This window comes from Sapajus apella, unplaced genomic scaffold, assembly GCF_009761245.1.
Source record: "Sapajus apella isolate SASKATOON/1434 unplaced genomic scaffold, GSC_monkey_1.0 scaffold16, whole genome shotgun sequence".
In the NCBI taxonomy this organism is placed as follows: Eukaryota; Metazoa; Chordata; class Mammalia; order Primates; family Cebidae; genus Sapajus; species Sapajus apella.
Window position 1 is genome coordinate 21699816 of NW_022436956.1, and position 23589 is coordinate 21723404.

At 52.6% G+C, this 23589-nt stretch overlaps 2 protein-coding genes across 4 annotated transcripts in view; one reads left to right on the forward strand and one right to left on the reverse strand.

Annotated features, from left to right (window-relative positions):
- DRD2 (dopamine receptor D2) overlaps window positions 1-1947 on the forward strand; it is a 67119-nt gene extending 65172 nt beyond the window's left edge. For 2 of the 3 annotated variants that reach the window (XM_032285509.1, XM_032285511.1), the window contains one exon: window positions 397-1947. In XM_032285509.1, coding sequence (XP_032141400.1) covers window positions 397-590 — 194 coding nt within the window. In that variant the 3' untranslated portion in view covers window positions 591-1947. The remainder of the gene's footprint in view (window positions 1-396) is intronic. The other variant, XM_032285510.1, reaches the window with a different exon arrangement.
- Window positions 1948-10650: 8703 nt separating this feature from the next.
- ANKK1 (ankyrin repeat and kinase domain containing 1) lies at window positions 10651-23270 on the reverse strand. The gene is made up of 8 exons (XM_032285512.1): window positions 22963-23270; window positions 17579-17873; window positions 16272-16423; window positions 15883-15932; window positions 15108-15263; window positions 13691-13809; window positions 13029-13065; window positions 10651-12103 (listed from the first exon to the last, which is right to left on the reverse strand). Exons 1-8 carry the CDS (start codon window positions 23145-23147, stop codon window positions 10800-10802), a joined length of 2298 nt encoding a protein of 765 aa, XP_032141403.1. The 5' UTR covers window positions 23148-23270; the 3' UTR covers window positions 10651-10799.
- Between the last annotated feature and the right edge of the window lie 319 nt (window positions 23271-23589).

A 23589-nucleotide genomic window follows, 5' to 3' on the forward strand; every position in this document is an offset into this window, starting at 1 on the left:
CTTTATCTTACGTAACTCCCGAGGATGCTGTGAGAACAAAGTGGCATGGATCACAGCCCTCCAAGATGACCTGGCAGTAGAGTAGATATTTCCATTTCTACTGGCTGACCTGGGTCAGAATGGTCACCTTTTGGATTTATTTTTAAACCAGGAACCCTTTCCTAAGAGGTGGGAACGGGATGAATGAGGAAAGTGAGGCTGAGGGAGCTGAAGGGATCCTACACTGCAAATGGGTGTGAGAAGCGGGTCTAGGGTCCAAGACCTGGACTCCTCCCACAGTGCCCCTGTGGCTACAGCCCGCTGTCTTGGCACACTAGCCAGGGCACACTGAGTGTGGGTGTTCTCAGCCGTGCTCCCCGGTCCTGGGTCCCAGCCTGACCGTGCCCTTTCCCCCAGGCGTGTTCATCATCTGCTGGCTGCCCTTCTTCATCACACACATCCTGAACATACACTGTGACTGCAACATCCCGCCTGTCCTGTACAGCGCCTTCACGTGGCTGGGCTACGTCAACAGCGCCGTGAACCCCATCATCTACACCACCTTCAACATTGAGTTCCGCAAGGCCTTCCTGAAGATCCTCCACTGCTGACTCTGCTGCCTGCCCGCACAGCAGCCTGCTTCCCGCCTCCCTGCCCAGGCCGGCTGGCCTCACCCCTGTGAACCGCGGGCAGGAAGGCCCAGGTGGATCAGCCTCCTCTTCACTTTGGCAGGTCCTGCAGTGTTCGCTTGGCTCCGTGCCCCTCACTGCCTGCACACCCTCACTCTGCCAGGGCAGTGCTAGTGAGCTGGGCATGGTACCAGCCCTGGGGCTGGACCCCCCAGCTCAGGGGCAGCTCACAGAGTCCCCCCTCTCGCCTCCAGGCCCCCTATCCTTGGCACCAAAGATGCAGCCGCCTTCCTTGACCTTCCTCTGGGGCTCTGGGGTTGCTGGGGTCAGAGTCAGGGCCCAGAGGCTGAGTTTTCTCTGTCTGTGGGGCTTGACCTGGAGCAGGCAGTGGGGAGAGATGGACAGTTCACACCCTGCAAGGCCCACAGGAGGGAAGCAAGCTCTGTTGCTGAGGAGCCAGGCAACTTCAGTCCTGGGAGACCCATGTAAATACCAGACTGCAGGATGGTCCCCAGAGATTCCCAAGCCAAAATCCTCAGCTCCCTCCCACACCCTGATGTGGACCTCTACTTCCCAGGTGGGTCCTGACCTGCCTCACCCTGTTACAGCCCCCAAATGGTTTCCACCTGCTCTGAGAAGAGGAACCCTCATCTTGAAGGGCCCAGGAGGGTCTGTGGGGAGAGGAACTCGTTGCCCTAGCCCACCCTGCCACCTTTGGACGGCCCTGCAATGCATCCCTTCTCACAGCACATGCTGGCCAGCCTGGGGTCTGGCGGGGAGGTCAGGCCTTGGAACTCTGTCTGGGCCTGGGCTGGGAGACATCAAAGTTTCTTTGAGGGGCCGCCTCTGCCACAGTCTGATGCAAAATCACTTTCCTTTTCTATTCCTTCTGGCCTTTTATCTCTCCTGTTTCCCTTCCCTTCCACTGCCTCTGCCTTAGAGGAGCCCATGGCTAAGAGGCTGCTGAAAACCATTTGGCCTTGCCTGGCCCTGCCCTGAGGGAGGAGGGGAAGCTGCAGCTTGGGAGAGCCCCTGGGCCCCAGACTCTGTAACATCACTATCCGTGCACCAAACTAATAAAACTTTGACAAGAGTCACCTTCCAGGACCCCTGGGTAGAAAGGAGCAGCGCCACCTCCATTCTTGGCATTTTAGGGTAGCGAGACCCCTGTGTCTGCAGGGCCTAACCCAAGGAAGCCAGGTCACCGCCACTGCTCACCTCCCCTGTGGCAGCTCCTGCTTCCACTGAAGGATCCATCCTTTGCCCTCTCCCCCACCAGGGTAGAGAAGGCTCTGTGGAAAAGGTGGCCTTGGAAGCACTGGCATTGCCTGTGTCTGCCGTGTCCCTTGCCCTGTCTTTGGTTGCATGCCAGGATCGCCTTCCTCTGGGGCAGGCTGGGGGAAGCAGGGAACGCCCTGACCACCTCGGCCTGGACAGTTCTCCCTCCTCTCAGCCTCCAGGCCGGTCCCTAGCTCCAAGCCTTCTGGGCCACAGCTTGGCACTGCCCTGACAACAGAAACGTTGCTTTCTACAAATGAAGCGTAAATCCACCCAGTGAGGGAGGAATATTCTTACCACCTTGAGAATAACCACGGTGATGACAAACAAGGGGCTGGCACCCACGGGCTCAGGCTCTGGGGAGCTGTCAGGGCGTAATTTGCATGCTAAATACAGTATTTTTAGCACCAAAGTTTGGAGCACTTAACTTGCCCTGAACAGTTAATTATGGACTTTGATCTTCTCCCGAACCTAAATGTAGCGCTGAGCCCTGGGATAGGCTCCTGTTTCCAAGAGCACCCTGATTCTGGAAGGTGGACAAAACAGGCCCCTAGTCAAACTTAGGGGGACCAATGGCCCAGTGACTACCTTCTAGGGAAGGCATCAGGTCCCCAAGGGGGATGGAAGCCCCAGGAACCCAACCCATCCCCATTGCACACAAACCATGCTCAAAGTCTGTGAAAGATCTTGACCTGGGTGGACGCTTAAAAGCATAACCCACGATTAGAAATCTTACGAGGGTATACAGGCTTATCAGCTGTGAGGATTGGAAGAGATGACAAAGGGAAACAGAGGAAAGAAGAAGGAAGGGAAGGAGGGAGAGAGGGAGGGAAGCAAGACCCAGAGCAGAGTGAGAAGAGCATTGACAGGGAGCAGAGGGGAAGAGGGCAGGGCAGGGGCGGGAGGCGGGGCAGGGGAAAGTTGCCCACAGTTGTCACGAGGCTTCACGTCTTTCTACCAGACAGCAGATTGACAGCTAGAGTGGGCAGTGGGAGGGTTGGGATCCACCCTCTCCCCCCCTCAGTACTTCAGGGGCAAAGAAATGGGAGGAGTAGGACCTGACACGACACGGGAACACAAGGTGGAAGGGGGTGGCCCCGGCTCTGAGAGGCCCTGACGATGGTCCCTTGCTCTTGACGGCAGGGTGGAAAAGAAGCCTTCAGTTTTCGCTCCTCTGCCTTTCCCTGGGTTTCTGTCTGTGCCTGTGTCGCTCTGTAGACTGCCTTTTAATCAAAGGATCATTCATTTGCCTTTACAGCAGGTGGAGTCTGCACCCCTGCCCCCTGCCCTTCCCTCCTAGAGCACAGCCCAGGATTACCACCTAAGGGCCAGGCACAGCTGGGCACTTTGCATATGTCATCTTAGATGGGAACTGAACTCACAGAATCACAAAGGAGCAGACCCAGAGGTGGCTGCAAGCCTTCGAGGCTTCAGGCCCTCGTTCTTCCTTCTGGGTCCTGGAGGACTCTCAGGTGGCCCTGGGCTGGGGAAAGGTCCTGGGAATGAGAAGGTGAGTTGTCCAGCAGATTAAGAAATTGCATTGTTTCATCCACCTATCTGCCGTCTTCCTCGGGGAATAGTTATTGAGCAACTCTTGTGCTCCAGTTCCTGGGTGAGGTGCTGGGATTAAAACAGTCAAGAATGATCATGAGCCCTGCCTTTGTGAGTTCCGTCTAGTCGGATCACAACAATCTGAGTGCTGTGATCAACAATTTTCCCCCAAAGCAGAGCCCAGGGAGGGCAGACACAGCACAGGCAAGCACCGCTCACCTCCAGTCACCGTTCTCCTAGATGATGTGTGACACAGCAGCCCTGGTGTGTCTTGGCCTTGAACAATTAGGTAGGGCACCAGTGGGGACAGGAAGACTGACAGCATGGACCACTCCTTCCTGCATGGCTGGGGCAGGAGGCTTGAAAGAAGCAGCTGCAGATTCCGCTCTCCAGGTGGACACAGCACAGGCACAGCCAATTGCCTGCAACTAGAAACACTGAAGCCTGGCCTGCCTTGCAGGTATTCCCAGCATCCCCTCCCATCTGGAATCTCTTCCCAAAGCATCCCTGTCCTCAGGGACTGCATACCTCCTTTTACCTGATGGCCCAGTCCTCTCTGTGCCCCACTGGCTCATTGCCCTCCTGGACCCCAGGACCTAGGCTGAGTCTGCAACTTTGGTTCCCATCTGCGCAGGGCCCTCTCTGCAAGCTTTGCCCTCCGTGATGGCATATTCTTCTCCTAGCCCCCCCGGAGTGAGGGGCATTCTTATCGTCTCCACTTAGAGAAGAGAAGCCTCTCATACAGAAAGGGTAGCTTGCCTTTCAGGCTAGATCTTCTGGCTCTACATCTTAGATTGTCCATTCCAGCCCAGCCTCCTGACCAGTCTGAGTGCAGTTGAAAGAGGCTAGGATGATCAGAAGATTTTTTTTTTTTTTAAAAAGAAAGAATTCCTGTTTGGGACTGGATCTGTAGGGTCACAGCCTGGGGTGCATGTAAACAGAACTTGGGCTGCTTCAGCAAGCAAGTGGGTGGGTAGTGGGGGGAGAGCAGGGGGTGCAGTTATTAGTGGGGCTTCAGGAGTGAGAGGGCCAGCTGGGCATCTGTGTGCTATAGGTTCCTCTCCTGCCAACCAGGTGACCCTGGCTCTGCCACACTAGGTTCTAGGGATACAGGGAAGCAGGAAGCTGGTGCAGGGAGAACAGACCATCTTTGGAGTGGGGAGACCTACCCTCGCTTTGTGGGGTTAAAGGGGATGTGGGAAGGGGGTACCTGGTAGAAATAGCTTCCTGCTTCCTCTCCCATCACTGTTCTGCTACTTGGCAAATAGGGCCTCACTGGAGCAGAGACCCAGAGAGGTGCCAGGAGAGGGAATGGCAAGGAGGGCATGTGGAGAGACCCTTCACTCCCAGCTGGAGCCAGGGACAATCCCAAGTTCATGGGAAGTGATGTGTGACCACTACCCTTGCATGTGGCTTTCTCCCATATTGATACCTGGCTGTGAGCCCCAGAGCTGCATGTGAGGCCAGAGAGAGGGGGCCACCTCCCTGGAACCCCATGGCCAGGGGGAGTCAGAGCTGCACAGGAAGTGAAGGATGGCTAACAGAAAGTGGGGAGGTGGTATAATTCGAGGAATGGGAAGGGAAGGGCCTGGAGCTGGGGACTGTGCAGAGACAAAGCTGGGCCGCCCACACCTGAATTTTCCTAATCAGGTCCAACTTCGTACATGCTGTCCTGTTGCCCCCAGGAGTGTGTAAGTTGAGGGGAAGACACATTTAGGGGCCAGGCTCTGTGCTGCATCCAGGGCAGGGGAAAGCATGGGAGGGGCAAGAGAGGCAGGACACTGTCCTATAGGAGACAACTCCCATTGTTGGTTTCCTCCCAGAGCTGACGCCACAGACCTGACCCAGGCTCTGGGAAGAGCAGGCATGACCAGTTAGTGGGGATGTCCCTTTCCCTATAACTGACCTGACCCCTAGGTGTTTCCCAGGGGGTCTCAGTGTCTCAGCCCACACCAAGGCACTGAAGGAGAGTCTCCCTTTCCTTTCCTGAATGCATTGGCAAAGGAAAATGGGCAGAAGCTTCCAAGAGCCTCCTTGCCAGAAGGCTCCCAAAGGATGGGCTGTCTATGCCTTATTGCAAGAAAAGCAATTCCTTTGATTTAGGAGGAACTACATGAAACAAATGTGTTGAGTGCTTATTAACTGCCTTGCCCGTTGACTGGCGGGACATCAGATTTAATTCTTACAATGACACAGAAATAAGCATTATTGCTGCTAGGTGATACCATCAAACTAAGATAGTTTTAGGTCTGCCTGCCTGGGTCCACTAGATCCAGCCATCCACAGTTTCCCTCCCTGACCTCAGCCCAGCCTGGCTCCTACCCTCTGTCCCTTACATTACCTTACACCAAAAACCCCTGCTGCCTTTAGTCTAATTCAGTGAGCAGGGAGGAAGCACTCTCTGTGCCCCAGATGCCAGGGCACTAGAGGACTGGACAGAACACAGAAACAAGCAGGGCATGGTGACATGGCATTCAATGAGCAAGGAAGGTGGACCTGAGAGCAGCTCTGTCAACCTCACTGCACTGGGCATTGGGACATAGTGACCTTGGGGAAGGAGTGGGCATCTTCAGGGGGGCAAACAGAGAAGTCTTCATGGGCAGGGACAGGCAAGTTGGATCTGGAAGGATCCTGGCAGGCGCTGGTGGGAGAAGGGGACTCAGCATTAGCAGGAAGAGGGGACTGGGGCTGTTGGGTGCTGCAGCAAGACTTGCTGGGTTTCAGAGTGGGCTGGAGCCCCAACTCCCTGGAGGCCCTCACCTGTTGGTGAGATGTGTTTTATAGGTAAGTGCAGGGGGCATCAGGGAAGGAACGTTCCTGAACACAGGCTCATCCCAGAGCTGCATGTTCAGGGAGTCCCAGGGCTCCCTTCTTCCTCTCCTCCCTGCCACAGGCCCGGAGCCTTGCATCCTCCCCTCCTCAGCCCTGCGCCTTGTCATTCTCTCACTGGGGCTCAGTCCCCCCAGGTTGGCTTTGGAGAGGGACATGGTCTCCCCAGTCTCCTCATTTCCTATAGGCCTTTTCAGCCCTGATGAGTTTTCTGCTGATCCCTGCAATCCCGCCTCCCTTCTAGACAGTTGCGGTAGCCCGTATGGGCCTCTGCCCTACACTTTGCTGTAGAGACAGCTTGCCAAGCCTCCCTGCTCCTTTAGGATTCCCAGCTTCATAATTGGAGGGTTCCACCAACAGCTTCCATTTCCAGCACAAGAAGGCATCCAGGTGGAACAATCTGGGCTATCTGTGTCTCTGGCTAGGGGGTGCCATCTCTCAGGACCCAGGAATGTCCTCCTTGGGGTGGGATGGATTGGTTCAAGCAGAGTTTAGGATGGGATAGGAGGCTGTCACATGGGTAAAGGGTGATGAGGGGGTTACCTGAGCAACATTGGTGAGAAAGGACAGGAGCAGAAAGCTGGAAGAGGAGAGAAGTGACGGTGAGTACCAATGGGTGCTGGAGATATGCGTGATCTAAGTGCATCCCTGAGATAACAAATCTGTTATAAATGCAGAAGGTGCAGCCCAGAAAGTCTGGGTGAAGTGCACAGCTAGCAAAGGGCAGAATTGGGATGCCAACCCAGGGGTGCCAGGCTCTGAAGCCCCTAGGGCAGGGTCCCCATTTCCCACCACTGTCCCCCATTTCCTCATTCTGCGCACAGCTGAAGAGGTCTTTAGGATTTATGGCATGTTCTGATTGCATCCTCCTTCTGCTGGGAAACTGACAGCAGCTCCCAACTGACCCTCATCCTGCATGGGAGCTCCAAATCAGAATGGACGTTAAGGTCTCCCCACCGAATACACACCCCCCTGACCTGCGCCTGGATAGCACTGCCCCTCCATCGTCTGGTCACTGTCTGCTCCCATAGTAGCTGTGTCTCTTTCACATTCACCAGCCAATCCTCTCCCCTGCAGTCCAGTCCAGGCTTTGCTCCTCTTCTGCTCTGTCCTTGTCCTATCAACACCCACATACCCACATCTCCCAGAAAGCCCTCCCTGATCAACCCCTCGCCACACGGCAACCGCCTGGAGGAGGCGAGACACGTATAGACTTTGCTAGCTACCCACATTTAGTTTACTGAAATAAAAAACTTGATTCCTTGGTCACACTAGCCACATTTCAAGTGCTCAGCAGCACCTGTGGCTGGCGGCTATCCTACTGAGCAGTGTGGATGTAGGTTTCCATCCTCCCGGTGCTAGTCCTAACTCCTAGTTAGGAGTTTGGATACCTTCAACTGAAATGGGGTATAAAGGGTGAAGTCAGGCTTGTGGAGGGAGAAAAGAATGCTCAGTTTCAGACACTCTGAGTTTTAGGAGTTTACGGGACCTCCAAGTGGAGATATCCAGTAAGAAATTGGGGAACTCTTATCCCCTGATCCCCAGTGTCCCCTAAATAGGGCTTCAACTTCAACTAGAGATCCTCTCCTTGGGAATTTCAAGGGCCTCATTCAAACCCAATTTTAAACATTCCTAGGGAAGCTCTAGAAGGCAGCTGTGTTGAAATGGGACTCAAGGTAGATACTGTGTGTGTTTGTGTGTGTGTCTGTGTCTGGCTAGGAGTGGCTTCAGAGGGCAGAAGAGGATGCTGGTAGGCAATGCAGGGCCATGTTGGCCAGGGCTGGCCTGAAGTCACCACTCCTGTTCTCTCTTAGAGGAAGGAGGTGGAGGAATCTCCCTCAGACTCAGGATCACCAGGGCTGAAATGATTCCCGGGGACAGCTCTGTCCACATCTCCATGGCATCCCTGTCATTCACTGAACACTAGGTGCAAAAGGATCACCTAACTTTTCTAACTCCTTTTTTCAAGGCTTTTTCTCAGTGCTCAGCTCTTTCCAACAGGATCAGCCAGCCACTCTTCTCCCCCTTTGGCTCCCTCGTGATCACTCCCACTGATGGATCTGAGCTCCCCTGGCTGGGAGTATGTAGCCCCAGACCCTTCTCTGGCTCTCGTAGAATCCAGTTTTAGAGTTAGCCTCAGATTTCAGAGTGGAAGGAGAAGGAAACAGCCTTATGCCTCCTCCGCCTCCCTCCTGCTCTCGCATGTTCTGGGAAAGATAGAACTCCTAGGGGCATCTTTAACTACAAGTTTACCTAAGGCTTAGTCTCAGTGAGACTAAAGACATTGAGCTGGGCAGCTAGCAGGGAGTAGGAGGATGGAACAGTCAGCTGAATGCCCACTGCCTCTAGTCCCCAGGAATCCAAATGGGAGAGAAAAAGACCTCTGACATCCAGGCTGTTGGCTATTGACTGCAAGGTTATGCTAAAAAGGGGGAGAGAGAAACCATGGGATGATCCGTTGCTTCTCAGCTCTGGGTGCTCTTTAGATTCACCTGGGAACTGTCAGTGGTGCTCACACTAGGATCCTACCCTGGAGGTTCTGGTTTAATTGGTTGAGGGTAGGGCCAGGTGTTGGTACATTTTAAAAGCCCCTTGTTCAGGAGATTCTAATGTGCAGGTTCAGTTTATAACCCTGGCTCTAGGACACACTCTAGCTTCCTGGGCTCACATCTGGCTTTCCACGGTGGCTATAAGCTATGGCAAGGCAGTGGTGAAGGGCCCAGGGTCCAACAGGCTGAAGCAGTGGTCCAGAGGCCAAGTGACAGAGGACGCAAAACTGCTAGCTCTGCTGAGGACTTGTTAATTCAACAGGACTGCACGTGGGCAACAGATTTCCTCTGCCCCACCTCTCTCACCCCATGCTGATGCCAGGCTGCTGGCCGCATGCCCAGCCTGGAGTGCCCAGCCCAGGAGAATGACATATAGAGGGAGGCCTGCCAATCAGCTTGGCTCAGAGCTGGCCAATAGTTGGGACAGATGATTTCTTTTTTCTGACAGTTGCAAAACATCCTTGAGTGGGAAGGGCTGCTTCTCCTGTGCTGTCCAGCAGTGTGGGGAGGTAGAAGGAGCAGGTTAGCACCCCAGGACACTCATCCTGTCCCCACTCCCTCCCAATTGTTGGCTGTTCTCCTGGAAACTGAGCTATAGGGCTCTGGTCACATAAAGTTAGTGTGAACAGCTCTAGCCACAACCAACAGGACAGGACAGGACAGGTGATAGGCCTGGGTGTGGTCACAAAAATGAGCCCTGCAAGCTCCATACTGAGTTCAAATAACCCACCCCTCACCATCACTGCCCCCCACCTCCAACTCCCTCTGCTGCCCCTGCCTCCTACCTTTATGTGAACTCACGCACACATAAGCACACACACATACCCTACATTAGACAAATTGCAAACACACAAGGACACCATACTAACACTCCTGACCTCCACAGGCCAATCCAACTCTAAACAGGAAACTCAGAGACACAGATTTCTTGACTTCAGAGTTTGAAACCTGGCCATAAAACTGGACACGATAAAGGGTTGCACTGGACCAGGGACCTTACATCTCCATAGGGTGACTTATCCACAGTTGGAGTGTGCCCTTCCTATACCCCCAGGAGGCCATGAGGGAGACCCAGGCACTGGGACCCGGGGCACTGGAAAGGTGTGGTCAGTGTGGCAACAGGTGGCTGGCTAGGACTTTAAATAGTGAGCAGAAACCTCCTTTGAACTTTTAGCTTCTGCCCCTTGAGCAAAGCACGTGTGTCTGGCTCTCCTGCCCCAGCCTGAGGTAAGGAGCTAAGAACACAAGACAAGAGATGGGAGAATCCCACTTTCCTCACCGCTGTGCCTCCCTCCATCTTCAGAGGGGGTCCTGCTAGGATGCAAGGGCCCCTGTGAATTCAGAGGCAGGTAGCAAAAGATGCTTGGTGTCTTGGACTGGAAAGGGAATTCATTTGGGGGGCTTGTGTCCCCATAAAGGAGGAGGAGGAGGCCTGGGGTCTGTTGGAAGTGACTTGGAGGGTGTATTGAAGGCAGCTCTCCAAGCCAGGGCCCATTCCTCAGCTACGGCCACAGTGATCCCCTCCCCATGCCTCCGTCACCCAGGTCCCTGTCTCCTCTCAATGTCGAAGGGGCAGGTGAAGAGTGCAGATGGGGAAGACGCCCTGCCAGAAGCCCAGTTACACTTCCATCAATTCCAATCCATACAGGCGAGGGACCCCAAGATGTCTAAATATCTTTCTTTCTTTCTTTTTTTTGATATGGAGTCTCACTCTGCCATCCAGGCTGGAGTGCAGTGGCACAATCTCGGCTCACTGGAAGCTCGGCCTCCCCGGTTTAAGCAATTCTCCTGCCTCAGCCTCCTGAGTAGCTGGGATTACAGGCACGTGCTACCACACCTGGCTAATTTTTGTATTTTTAGTAGAGACAGGGTTTCTCCATGTTGGCCAGTCCGGTCTCGAACTCTCAACCTCAGGTGATCTGCTGCCTCAGCCACTCAAAGTGCTGGGATTACAGGCATGGGCCACCATGCCTGGCCAAGTTGTCTAAATTTCCATTTGGGCTCCCTGCTCAGAACCATCCAGAGTGGCCACTGATGGCTCCTTGCTCTCGAGGAAGGTGATGATGCCCTGCTTCTGGCTGTGGAGGGTCAGCTGGAGGGGCGTGCAACCCACTCCATTCTGGATGTCCAGCTGGGCACCTGCCTTGACCAGCACTTTGAGGATGGCTGTGTTGCCCTTGAGGGCGGCAAGGTGGGCAGGCGTCCAGCCCACCTTGTTGCGGGCGTGGACATTTGCGTGATGTTCCAGGAGGTTGACGACATTCATAAAGGTGCCCCTGTGGACCGCCAGGTGGAGGGGTGTCCAGCCTAACTGCTCTGCAACATTGGGGTCAGCCCCACACTGCAGCAACGCCAATACTACCGCCTCCTCCCCGTGGCGTGCAGCTAGGTGCAGGGGAGTCCAGTTCATAGCTCCAAGGGCACCCATGTTTGCGTGGCTCTCAGCCAGCAGGTGGATGATCTCTAGGTGGCCCTTGTAGGCTGCTAGATGCAGGGGTGTCCAGCCCTGGTGGGTGGGCAGCTCGAGGCTGGCTCCGTACCTCAGCAGCATCTTACAGATCAGGTATTTGCCCCTGGCAGCTGCAGTGTGCAGTGGGTTGTAGCCACTATGGTCAAGGGCGTTGGGGGCTGCTCCACTCTTCAGCAGGTGTTGGATGGCCCTCACTTTCCCCCGCTCCACTGCCAGGTGCAGTGGTGTTCTCAGGTTTCTCTGCCGAGCATCCAACTCCGCCCCTTGGCTGGTCAGCAGCTTGACCAGGCTAACATGGCCAAAGTAGGCAGCCACGTGGAGCGGGGTCTTGCCCTCAGCCTCATGCAGGTTGGGGTCAGCCTGACGGGAGACCAGAAGCCGTGCCACGTTCTCAAAGTTATTCTGTGCAGCCAGGTGAAGAGGGGTCCACCCCTCGTGTTCCTGGGTATCCACACGGGCCCCATGGTCCAGGAGCAGGCGCGCAGTGCGGTCATCCCCATTCTGGGCTGCAAAGTGCAGGGGGGCCCAGCCGTCCTCGTCCACCAGGTTGGCATCAGCACCATGTGCCAAAAGCAGGGCACAGAGGTCGGGTTGCTGATCCTGGGCGGCGATGAGGAGGGGCGTGTATCCAGAGGCCGTCTGGCAGTCCACGTCTACCTCATAGGCCAGCAGCAGCCTCACCTGCTCCACACTGCCCTGGGCTACCAGGAAGTGGAGGGGTGTGACCTTGTTCTCATAGATGCGCAGCTCCTCATCGCTTGGGACCACATTCTCACAGTCGGAGAGCTGAAGGGCCCTCTTCAGGTAGTTTCCTGAGTCTGCTGGGAGGAAGATGGGGTTGAAAAAAAAAGACCTGTGACTTGTCCAGAGGTCATAATGGCCATCCCCCTGTCTCCTGGAAGTATCATCCGGGAACAGAGGCTAGAGCAGGAAGGGCAGTGCCTTTCCTAAGCAAGGCTCTCTACACAGTCATGACTGTTACTATTCGAGTTCAGGCTCCAATGTCCTGGAGAGCTGAGTCCTGCAGTACTTTCCCCATAGATGAGGCGGAAAGAGCAGTGGGCTCAAGAGGCCTGGGTGTAAATCCTGATTCCATCCCTCAACATCCCCTGACCTTAGCCAGTTCTCTGCCTCTTTGAGCATCCATATCTGGATCAGCAAAGAGGGGACAAACCATGATCAGCCCATTGTACCAGTGGAAGGACAAATCATATAGGTAAGAACTCAGGTGAGGGCCGGAGGTGAAGTGAGGAAGTGTAATTGGAAATAAGCTTGTGGTCGCAGCTCTATGATCTAAACTCCCCTCTGAGGTCTTAAGGATCACCATCCTCCTGCTCTACCCAGTGGAGTATTAGAATTGAAATGACAAAAATGATCACTACCAAGGCCTAACCTCCACTGGTTTACTCAGTCTAGGGTGTGCCCAAGGCAAAACATTTTTTTTTAATTTCCTGAGCAATTCTAACATGCAGCAGCCTTGAGAACCAATCCTTCACCTCTCAGGTCAGGAAAGGGGGAATCTGGTCTTGGAGGGACACAGACCTGAAGGGGAGGCAGCTAGGCTCTGTGAGGGGATGTGCATTTCTGAACATGCAGCTGGGTGCTGGAAAAGGGCCCGTAAACCCTGGATGTGTGACAGGCCTGGGGAGGAGGGAGAGGTTAGGGGGATGGGGCGAGGGTGTGGTTTGACTCTACTTTCTCTGCTGTGAGTTCTCTGGTCCCGTCTGTGGCACCCGGACTCACCGCTGTCCATCATATCCTGGTTGATGTCCTCATTAACCTGGGGAGGCATAACCAGCAGGCGAAGGGCAGATTAGTGGCGCAGTTCTAGGCTGTGCCCTCCTCCCCTCTCTCGAGCATTCCTGGTCACTGTCAGTACTCATATCCCACCCTGTTCTGGGAGACCCTTATCCTTTGCCATGACTATCTCCAGCTGTCTAGAGGAAAACACTGAGCAGGAGAGATCCTCAAGAAAGAGGCAGCTCAGGGCCTTGCCTTCCCCTTGGGCCACTTGAACTTCAGCGTGGATCTGTGAGTTGAGCCAGGGGAGCCCCATGCCAACCCATGGTTGGTTCCCATGTTAGAGTAGGGACAGGAGAGCAGAGGGATGGTGTTGATACCCACAGCATGAAAGCTTGGGAAATCCAGGTCTTCCTCTGCAGGACGGGACTCTGCTTGGTCCCAAACATGAGAGAAGGTATGTCCTTCCCAGGGGCTCTGCGCTTCAGCTCCACTATCCCTTGGAGCACCTTACCACAAATTAGAGAAAGGTGTCCCCTCTGGATGGGGGTAGCCCTGAACTGGGTTGTGCATGAGTGCTCTGTGTCTGACCAGAAGTCACAACAGTCTACACAGTGGGCTCCAACTTAGCATGACTGTAAGGACTGCCCAGCCCACATACTCACCTCCAGGGGCTGGCGCAGCGACAGCTTGCAAGAGACCTTCCTGGCCAGGGCCTCGCTCTCTGGGTCTGCCACAGGACTCTGCAGCAGTGACAGCAATATGTCTGTCTCGATGGTAATGTCTGCTCCATGAGGGGGAGAAAGAGAGGAAAGGAAGCAGCAGGCTGGCCGGCAGTACCCTCCCTATTTTAGATACCCTAACATTCCTGTATCCCCCCAAAATCCATTCCTGGGCTCACATAGGTTCATATACATGCACAAGAAGGCAGAAAACCTGGATCGTGGTGAGGCAACTTCGGCAAGGCACTGACCCTCTGAGTTATTAGGGTCCTTGCCTACAGAATGAGGGGGCAAGGCTAGGGGACCTCTAAGATGCTCATACTTATAAACAGGTGCATTTTCAAAGTCCCCAAAGAACTGGTTAACCTTATGGGCCACCCCCAACCTGTGACCTCATGGCCTGGAAACATTTTACAAATAAGGAAACAGTAGCTCTGAAAGAACCCAGGGCTGCCTGGAGAGCTTGGTGACAGGGCCAGGCCCAGATGCTGTGGCTTCTGCCTTTTGGTACTGAGGGTTTCTACTCCACCTTCCACAGGGACATGCATTAACACACACAGAGCCCAGACCCCATCCTCAGTTGCTCCTGGCTCCCAGTGCCACCTTGCCAGCCCCATGATGCAGTCTGCCTTAAAAAGTCTTAGTGCCAGGTGCGGTGGCTCACACCTGTAATCCCAGCATTTTGGGAGGGCGAGATGGGTGGATCACTTGAGGTCAGGAGTTCGAGACCAGCCTGACCAACATGGAGAAACCCAATCTTTACTAAAAATACAAAAATTAGCTGGGCATGGTGGCTTGTGCCTGTAATCCCAGCTACTCAGGAGGCTGAGGCAGGAGAATCACTTGAACCCAGGAGGCAGAGGTTGCTGAGATCGTGCTGTTGCACTCCAGCCTGGGCAACAAGAGTGAAACTCCATCTCAAGAAAAACCCAAAAAAACAATAGGCCTACTAGGCCAGGTACAGTGGCTCACGCCTGTAATTCCAGCACTTTGGGAGGATGAGGTAGGGGGATCACTTGAGGCCAAGAGTTTGAGAACAGCCTGAGTAACATAAAAAGACCCCATCCCTTGAAAAAAAATTCTAAAAATTAGCCAGGCATGGTGATGTGCTTGTAGTTCTCACTACTCAGGAGGCTGAGGTGAGAGAACTCCTGAGCCCAGGAGTTTGAGCTTATGGTGAGGTATGATCGCACCACCACACTCCAGCCTGGGCCACAGAGACCCTGTCTCTGAAAAACAAAAGTTCTTCTAGGCCATAGTGCCAAAAGTATCTCTGCATAGCTCCCAGGAATACTCAGTCATCTCCCCTCCTAGCCCAGCCCAGTTCCCAGTCCCTGGGCGGAGGATGCTGGATTAGCACCTAGAAAGCATGGCCTCTTCTTAGGGTCCTGGTCCCAGCAGCGTTTCATGAGGTCCACCATCTGCTGGGCCTCGCTTGGCCACTGGTCAGAGACAGGCTGCAGGGAGGGCCGCATGCCTGCCGCCACTCGGACAATAATCATCATCATGTTGAAACCTGCAAGGGAGGCCCAGGCTGTGTGGGTGCTGGGAGGTAGGGCTAGAGGGGAACTGGAGAGGAAAGTGGGGGCTCTGAGGATCCTGACAGTGTATGCACGCAGTGGGGGCCCCACAAATGCTTGGTGTGTAAACAGCTAGATTTTCAACTGACTTGAGGTTCCGTCTGGCTCCAGCCAAATCCCAGACCAGACATGACGCCACATTGCAGGTCTGTGCTGTCCGAAGGCAGCAGAACTGTTAGACAGGCCTAGGCAAAGGCTCTGACTCTCAGCGTTGCACGGTTGCCCAAGTTTCCTGCATTCTTTTTACCTGCCATCTAGAGGGCAGGGGGCAGGGGTATGAGAAGGCAGAAAGGGCACTTTGGAAGCAAGGAAGTTGGAGCCACAAAGCATGGGCTGGGGGCTAGGCTGACTTTTTCTTTCCTTAACTGTAACATGAGCTCTAGAAATAGAGGCAGGAAAGAAGGAGGGTGAGGAGAGGAATCCTTGAAGAGAATACAGTTCCATACAAACCTGCCACTGAGCTCCCTTTCAACCTCAGTCCTCCCACAGCCCCATCCAGGAGCCCATCCCAGGGGCCCTCCTGCCACCCCACACAGAGCCACAGCTGCCTGCTACCTGAGTATGGTTTCTTCTGAGTGAGGAGCTCCCAGATGACAATTGCAAAGCTGTGGATGCAGAAAATGCTTTCTGAATGACTTAGTTGAACATCCAACATCACCCCAGCCCGGAGGGCCTATGGTTCACACAGTCCAAGGCAAGCCTCTCCAGCCAGAGTCCTCTCCATCCTTCTAACTCTCCAGCCAGCGTCCACTCCATCCTTCTACCTCTCCAGCCAGCGTCCACCCCACCCCTCCGCCTCTACAGCCAGAGTCCTCCCTAGCCCTCCGCTTTGGGCCAGACCTTATCCCCGCGCTGCCTTGCCCTTTGGGCCATAGGGGCCAGGCAGGGTGGTGGCAGCGAGCTGCCTGCTGGGTGTGTGGCATCACGCCCAGCCTCCCTCTCACCTGTACACATCATATTTGGGCCCTGGGGCCTTGTGACTCTCCAGGAACATCTCAGGGGGGATGTAGCTGAGCGTGCCCCGCAGAGTTGATCTCTTGATGTACTGCATCTGGGTGGACTGTTCCATCCACTTAGACAGGCCGAAGTCTGAAATCTGGGAGAAAGCAGGGGCAGGGATAAGGCCATGATAGAGCCTAGTGACCAGAAAACAGCTATGGCTTCTCACCCCCGCTGCGATCTGCCTGTTCCAGGCTAGAGTAGTGGTTTTCTATGACACTCCCTCCTAGTGCTACCACTTACTCTCTGGATGATCTTGGCCAAATTACTTATCTTCTCAGAGCCTCAGTTTCTTCATCTGTAAAGTATTAGTAATATGAGCATTTAACTCAGTGCTATTGTGAGCACTAAATGAGGTACCATGCAAAAAGCACTTAAACAGTGCCTGGCACGTAGTTAGGATGTGGCAGATGTTACCATTACCCGGAGACTATGGATGAAGTTGCCACCTTCAGTGAGCTGTTTATCCCACGCCCCGAAACACGTATACAATGGACATTTACCTTCCCTTTGCTCCCATCCATTGGGCCATTCACTTGCCAAGTTGGCCATGCATTGAGGGCCAGTATGGCTGTGGACCAAGGACTGGGGAGCAGATAAGGAAAATGAGACAGCCCCCTCACCCCCACCAGCAGACACTCCATATCCTCGTAAATACTTATTCAAATAGGGGATCCAGTCCTTAATAAAAGTGTTTCACAAATGATTGTATACTTACGTTGGGGTTAGGAATATGGAGAATCAGAGGTACAGTGACAGTATATAATGGGCACCTGCTGGAGTAGATCAGGGAAGACCTCTCTGAGGAGGTGACGTTTAAGCTGAGAGCTGAATAGTGGGTATGCATTTGCTAGATAAATAGGGGGCAGTGGGGGAACAGAAGGTGCAAAGTCTCTGGGGCAGAAAAGAGTGCAGCGTGTTTTAGAAAGTGAAAAAACGTCCATTTTGACCTTTCTTAGGGATTGTCTCATTTACACACGTCTCCATCTGAGTAAAAGAAAGTGCAGGAGAATAGAGATTATTCTATCCAATTTAGAAGTGGAAAACTGAGTCCAAAGAGGGTTGCCCAGCCTCATGCCCCAAATTTCACTGCTTAGCCTTCTCTGTTGCAGCGTGATCCCTGCCTTTAGAATAGGTCCATGAAGGGAACTGCTTAAAACTCTTGACAGGCCAGTCAGGCAGGTGGATAATTCTGCTCACCTGGAGGGAATCCTCAAGTGAAATGGGGCAGGGGATCAGCCAGAGCCCTTACTTTGACATGCATGTTGCTGTCCAGGAGGATGTTGCCTGGCTTGAGGTCCAGGTGGAGCAGAGGCGGCTTAATGCTGTGCAGAAAGTTCATGGCCAAGCTGGTCTCATGGATGATGCGGAACCTGAGCTGCCAGCAGAGGCTGTGGGTGGGCAGTATCTTCTCCAGGGAGCCATTGGCCAGGAACTCCATCACAATGCCCAGGGGCTGCTTGCACACCCCGTAGATGGACACGATGTGCTGAAACTTTATCTTTTCCATTTTGGCAGCTTCTTCAATGAGGTAATTCACATCGGAGCTATGGAGAAGGGGAGCAAGATGTGGAAGAGAGTGACCCATTCACTACCACAGCAACCAGCAGAACACATAAACTAGCAATGATGCCAGGCTCTGGGGACCCAGAGAAGCCTTGGGAGCTTGCAAGGTAGTGGAAGAGGAAAGAGAGCCATGAAGCGATACTTAACTGGCAGCATAGATTACAGTCCAGTAGCAACAAGGCAGAAAATAAAGGAATTTGCAGGTTTAGGGGCCTGTCCATTCTGCAGAGGTAGCCACAAAAAAAAAAAAAAAAAAAACACAACATGTATCAGAGTTTGCCATTTATTTTGGTTGCTTGTTTCTATGATTATCTCACCCAGTAGATTTTTGCTCCTGGGGGATGGGAGCAAAGGGCAGATAAATCCCTAAAATCTAAGTAAGCCCCTGGAGGACCAACATGATGCCTCATGCTTCTGTTTTAAAACATCATTTATTACCATTTTAATTATGGAAGTAATACGTATACCTTATAGGAAACATAGGAAATCAGAGAGCTATATACAGAAAAATAAACAATCAGGGATGCAACCCTCCAGAGCTAGCCTCTGTTGATATTTTAGTACAGCCTTTTACTATTCACCTTCAAGGTATCTCTTTCTCTTCCTCTCTCTCTTTCACGCCTTCCTTCTTCTCTTTCCCTTTGGACACACAGTATGTGGAGCACGAGCAGCACTTCCTCGCATTGCTGTTCTGAAGCATGATCTTTAATGTTTGCACAGTGTTCCATTTTATGGATGAACTGTTATTATTCATCTTTGCGATTCCCACAGCACATTGCCATGCACTGCACAATACATCTTTGTTGAATTGGAACAGAAGTCAAGACTTAAGGGAAGGCCTTACAAAATAAGTATTTGCAAACCCTGTTGCTCATTTCACTGTATGTGCCCACAGAACAGTAAAAATGCAAATTGTTATAGACTGTTTTGGGATTGCGGGGATGGGGATTAAGGAAAAATGACATATTTGTGAGCACAGTGTTTGCAAAACTGTGATGGTGCTGCAGCCAGAGCCTGCTGGCAATGTGATCCCAGGGCCTCTGTGGGAAGCCAACCAGAGAGCCCCAACCTTTGGGAAAAACCTCATGCTCTCCCTGGCATCTGGACAGGTTGGTTAGTGTAGGTTCCTCCTCTTCTTGTTTACTTGTGCCAGAGATCTCTTTTTCACCTCTGTGATATTTTTAATCTGTCTTCTCTCATCCTCTTGGGTTCACAGGAACCAATGACATCTGCCATGACTTGGAAAAAAGCATGGGATGTGGGGATCACACTTCCCTTATTTCAAATCCCAGTTTCACCCCTTAATATCTGCATGACCCTGGGCAAGTGAATCCTCTGGGCCTCAGTTTCTAAACTAAAAACTGGGAATAATTGTAACTGCCTTGCACAGCTTGTTCATAGCTTCATACCCAGAATTCTTGAAAGCGTTTGCGGCTGTCTCTCCTCTTCCTCAACCTGCTGCACCCACTATTGTCTAGTTTCTGGTATCTGCATTTCCCTGAACACCTGTGGCTAAGGTCATCAACAGCCTCTATATTGCTACATCTCACCAATAATTTTCAGTTCTCAGTGGATAGTTCAGATCTCTGACTCTTTTTCTTGAAACTCCATTACTTGAACCATGTGTCAACATTCTCCTGCGTTTCTCTTACCTTTACCGTCATTTCCTCTGTTTCCTTTGCAGACTCATATCATGTTACTTGACCACGGGGTTTGGTCCAAGCCCCTCTTCTCTGCTCCTCTCCTTCTGTAATCTTTCTCTAGTCAATCTGACATCTCCAGTTGGATATTCGATACCAAATGCATCTAAAGCTAACCTCCTGATATTCCCCTGAAACGTGCTCTTCCTTCAGCTTTTGTCACTTCAGCGAATGAGGCCTCTGTCCTTCTTGTCCTCAGAATAGAACCCTGGTGGCATCTTTGACTCCTTTCTTCCTCTCACTTCCCACAGTCAAGTCTTGGCAAATCCAGCCAGCTCCACCTTCAAATGAAGTAATGTCGAGCAAGAAGCTGACCAGTTCTCACCACCTCTCCCCCAAGGTGCATCTCAGCCCAAGCCTCCTAATTGGACTTTCTTCCTCTCCACAATCTATTCTCAACCCAGCAGCCAAAGCCGTATTTTAAAATCGAAGTCACATCATGTCACTGCCCTCCTCCAATGGCTCTTTTCTCGTTCACAATAAAAGCCAAAGTTCTTTCATGGCTGACAAAGTCCTGTAAGATTTGTCCCTAATCCCAGGAATAGCTTGCTGACTTCATCTCCTACTAATCACTCCCTTCTCACTCTACCCCAGTCACATGAGGTTCTCACTATTCCTCCACCATGCCCAGTGTGGTCCCACCTCAGAACCTTTGCACCTGCTGTTGTCTCTGCCTAGAACACTCCTTCCTCTCTACTCAAGTGGTATCTAATTAGGAATGATTTCACAGAGAAGTCTATGTAAAAAAGCAACCCATCCCAACTCTTATCTCCCCCATACACAGGGGGCCACACATTCATATTTTTAGACTAAACAATTTCTTGAAAAATCAGACTTCTCAACTCTCCTTAGATATTTTAATCAAGAACTGTCAGGTGGTCACAGTGCTGTAGCTAAAAAGTTTATTATTCATTTGCTTATTTATCTTGTCTTCCTCGTTTAGATTATAAGCTCCACGAGGATAGGGACTGTTTTCTTCACTTAGTGCTTTGAATGAATGCATCTCATCCATGCTGTAGCTTTAATGATCACTTATAACGAATGACTCGCAAGTTCTAATATTGTCAGTGCCAGCCTTTACTCTGAAGTTCACTTGACAACTCTTCTTGACTGTTTAAAGGCATCTGAAACTCAACAGGTACGAAGCTGAACTCATGATCTTCTTCTCCAAGCCTGGGCCTCTTTTCGTATTCTTTTCATTAATTGCCAACACTGTTATTTAGTAAATATTGATTGAACACCAACTATGTGCCAGGCACAGGAGACAGAGCTGTGACCAAAACAGACATTCTCATGGAGTGGACATTTTAGTGGATCCTCCATTCCTTTGGGCAAGCCAGATATCAAGTTAGCGTTAATACGCCTCTTCCTCATCATGACCGTCCCCAAAAGTAACCCAGCACCAAGTCAGGTGAATTTTTATCGTCTAAATATAGCTTAACCCATTCCTTTCCTATCTCCACTATCAACACTCCAGTCTAGCCTCAATCATCCATCTCTGGTCAGAATGAAGATAATAATCTCCTAACTTGACCAGCATCTACTCTACCCCTCCCAATGCATTCTCCATGCTACAGTTCTGATTAATCCCTCTCGTTATCACCATCGCTATCTGGTTGTTAATGCTCAGTGGTTTTCCACTGCTCTTTCACTCTGCCAACTCCAACCATGATGGCCTTTTCCTATCTTTGTACTTACCATGCCCCTCTTGCCACAGATTCTTTGCACAACCCTGTTGTCTATTCTTGGAAAACTTTCTCCTCCTCACCTACTTGATTCATACTCATTCTTCACATTTCAGCTGTGGTGTAACTTTCTCAAGGAAGCTTTTTCTGATCTCAGTCAAGCTTTCTATTAATGAGTTCTCCTTGAAGCATAAATCTCCTCTTCTTAAGCTTCTCACAGTAGCACATTTACATTTACATGTGGGGTTATCTGGTTAATGTCTCTCCCCACCCCACCCCAGGCTGCAAGCTCCTGGAGAGAAAGGGCACATCCATTGCATTCATCATTAATCCCAGGGTATAGCACAGTGCCTGATACATAGTAGGAGAGCAATAAACGTTTGTCAAGTGGATGAATGAATGAATAGCTGGAAAGAGGATCTAGTGAAATAATGCATGTGAAGCTCCTAGTACAGTAATCCACACATAGTAAGCCTTAATTATCATGAATTATCTTACCCCTCTACCCAGGGAATTCCCAGAACTTGGAAAGGAAAGTGACAGGAGTTAGCATCAATGTCTCACAGCGTAATCATGTCAATGCCATCTGTTCCCTTTCGTTCTATGTTCCAAAGGCTATAAATGATTTGGACAAATCCTAGCGTAATCTGACCCTCTTCCAAAACCAACAGGCAGATGTTGAAGGAGGAAGGTGAGTGGGCCTTAGGCAATCTCAATTTTCCTCTCTTCATGAGGTGGGTGAAGGTCTGGGAATTGAGTTTGTGGCACCTGAGGCTGTGTCTTAAGAGTTTGCATGGTAATCCCAGAGAACCACAGATAGCATCCAAGCCAGATGCCAGTCACAAAGGCCCCCCACCCGAGGCTCTCTAATTGATGTCCCAGAGCCTTGGGAGGAGGACATGGTTATCATGCTCAGATTTAACATCCCGAGTGTCTTCTTCATGGCTGCAAGGTGCAAGCACACAGCTAGTATATGCAACTCAGGTGGAAAAGAGACTGGAGCCCATCTCAGTGGGAAGGCAGAGGCCAATGGAAACAGTGGGAAAGAGGTAGGAAGAGAAAAATAAGGTCATGGCAAGGCATGGCTGTAGTGTGCACGATGAGAGCAAGGGACAAATACAGAAACAGAGATCAGAGAGTTCCAGACTTGATCCTTTAGGAGCCTGGACAGGCCATCAGGCCTGGCAGTCTCCATCCCCCAACCTCCCCAGACTGCACTGGCTGGGAGGGGCCACCTCCCACCCCCCACCATGGGAAGAGAGAACATGATTCCCTGGAGATCACTGAGCAAAGTGCCATAGCCTCCCAGGAACTACAGCCCTGCCCTGAGAGCTGGGGTGGGTAGGAGGGTGGCAGAGAGTGGTCAAGAGCCAAGAAGGAGGGAAGGAGGCAGGACAAGTTCAGAAGGTCAGATGGACACAGACGTCTCTGGTGGGTAATTCCCGCTTGCCTTTGACCTCTGTGGAGTCCACAAACAGGTATTGTGTGCCGACTCTATTTCGGGTAGGGAGGCAGGTGCGGCTGTGCCTGGGAGGCTCAGGCTACTGAGTGCAATTCAGAAACGCCGCGGGCGACAGTCCTCAGCCCCAGCCTCAGCCCACTCCTCCCTTTCAAGCTCCCTGGCCCAAAGCTTGCCCGGCCTCAGTTTCTCCTCCGAGAAAGGGGAGGGGGCGGCGGGCAGGTACCTGGTGGCGCCGGGCGGGAGGCAGGGGGCGCACTTGATGGCGTACTCCGTCCGCCAGCGCCTGTGCCGCGCCTGGAACACCTGGCTGAAGCCGCCGCTGGCCACTTGGCGCCAGTCGCCCTCGAAGTCATCGCGGGTGAAGACGGGGAGGCTGCCCAGCCGCTGCTCCGTGGGGTCTGCGGCCATGGGGTCGGCGCGGCCGCCCTGCCCTTCTCTTCCCTTCCCCGCGCCGCGCTCTCCCCGCTGGCGCTGAACCCTGGGTGAGCCTCGGAGCCGCCGCTTCCTGCTCCGCCGGTCGGGTCGGGAGACGGGAACCCGGAGGCGAGCCGGCCCTGCCTCATTCCCCGCCCAAGAGGAGCCGCTCCCAACCCCGCAAAGGTGGGGAAATCCCAGAGCTGAGCCCTGAGGCCCCAGCAGGGATGGAGCGACCTGGGCCTGTGGAGAGGGTGTGTCCCTCCGAAGCCCCCGCATCTTGCCTGTCTCAGCCTTTGATTTTCCCCATCTTTCTCCAGGGAGGGGTGCTGGGAGAAGAAGGTGTTGCGAAGCTGGAAGAAGTCCGGCCTGAGAAGTTGGACCCAGTTTACTGAGGCCCAGCGCTAAGTGAAATCGGTTTATGTATTCCTGCAAT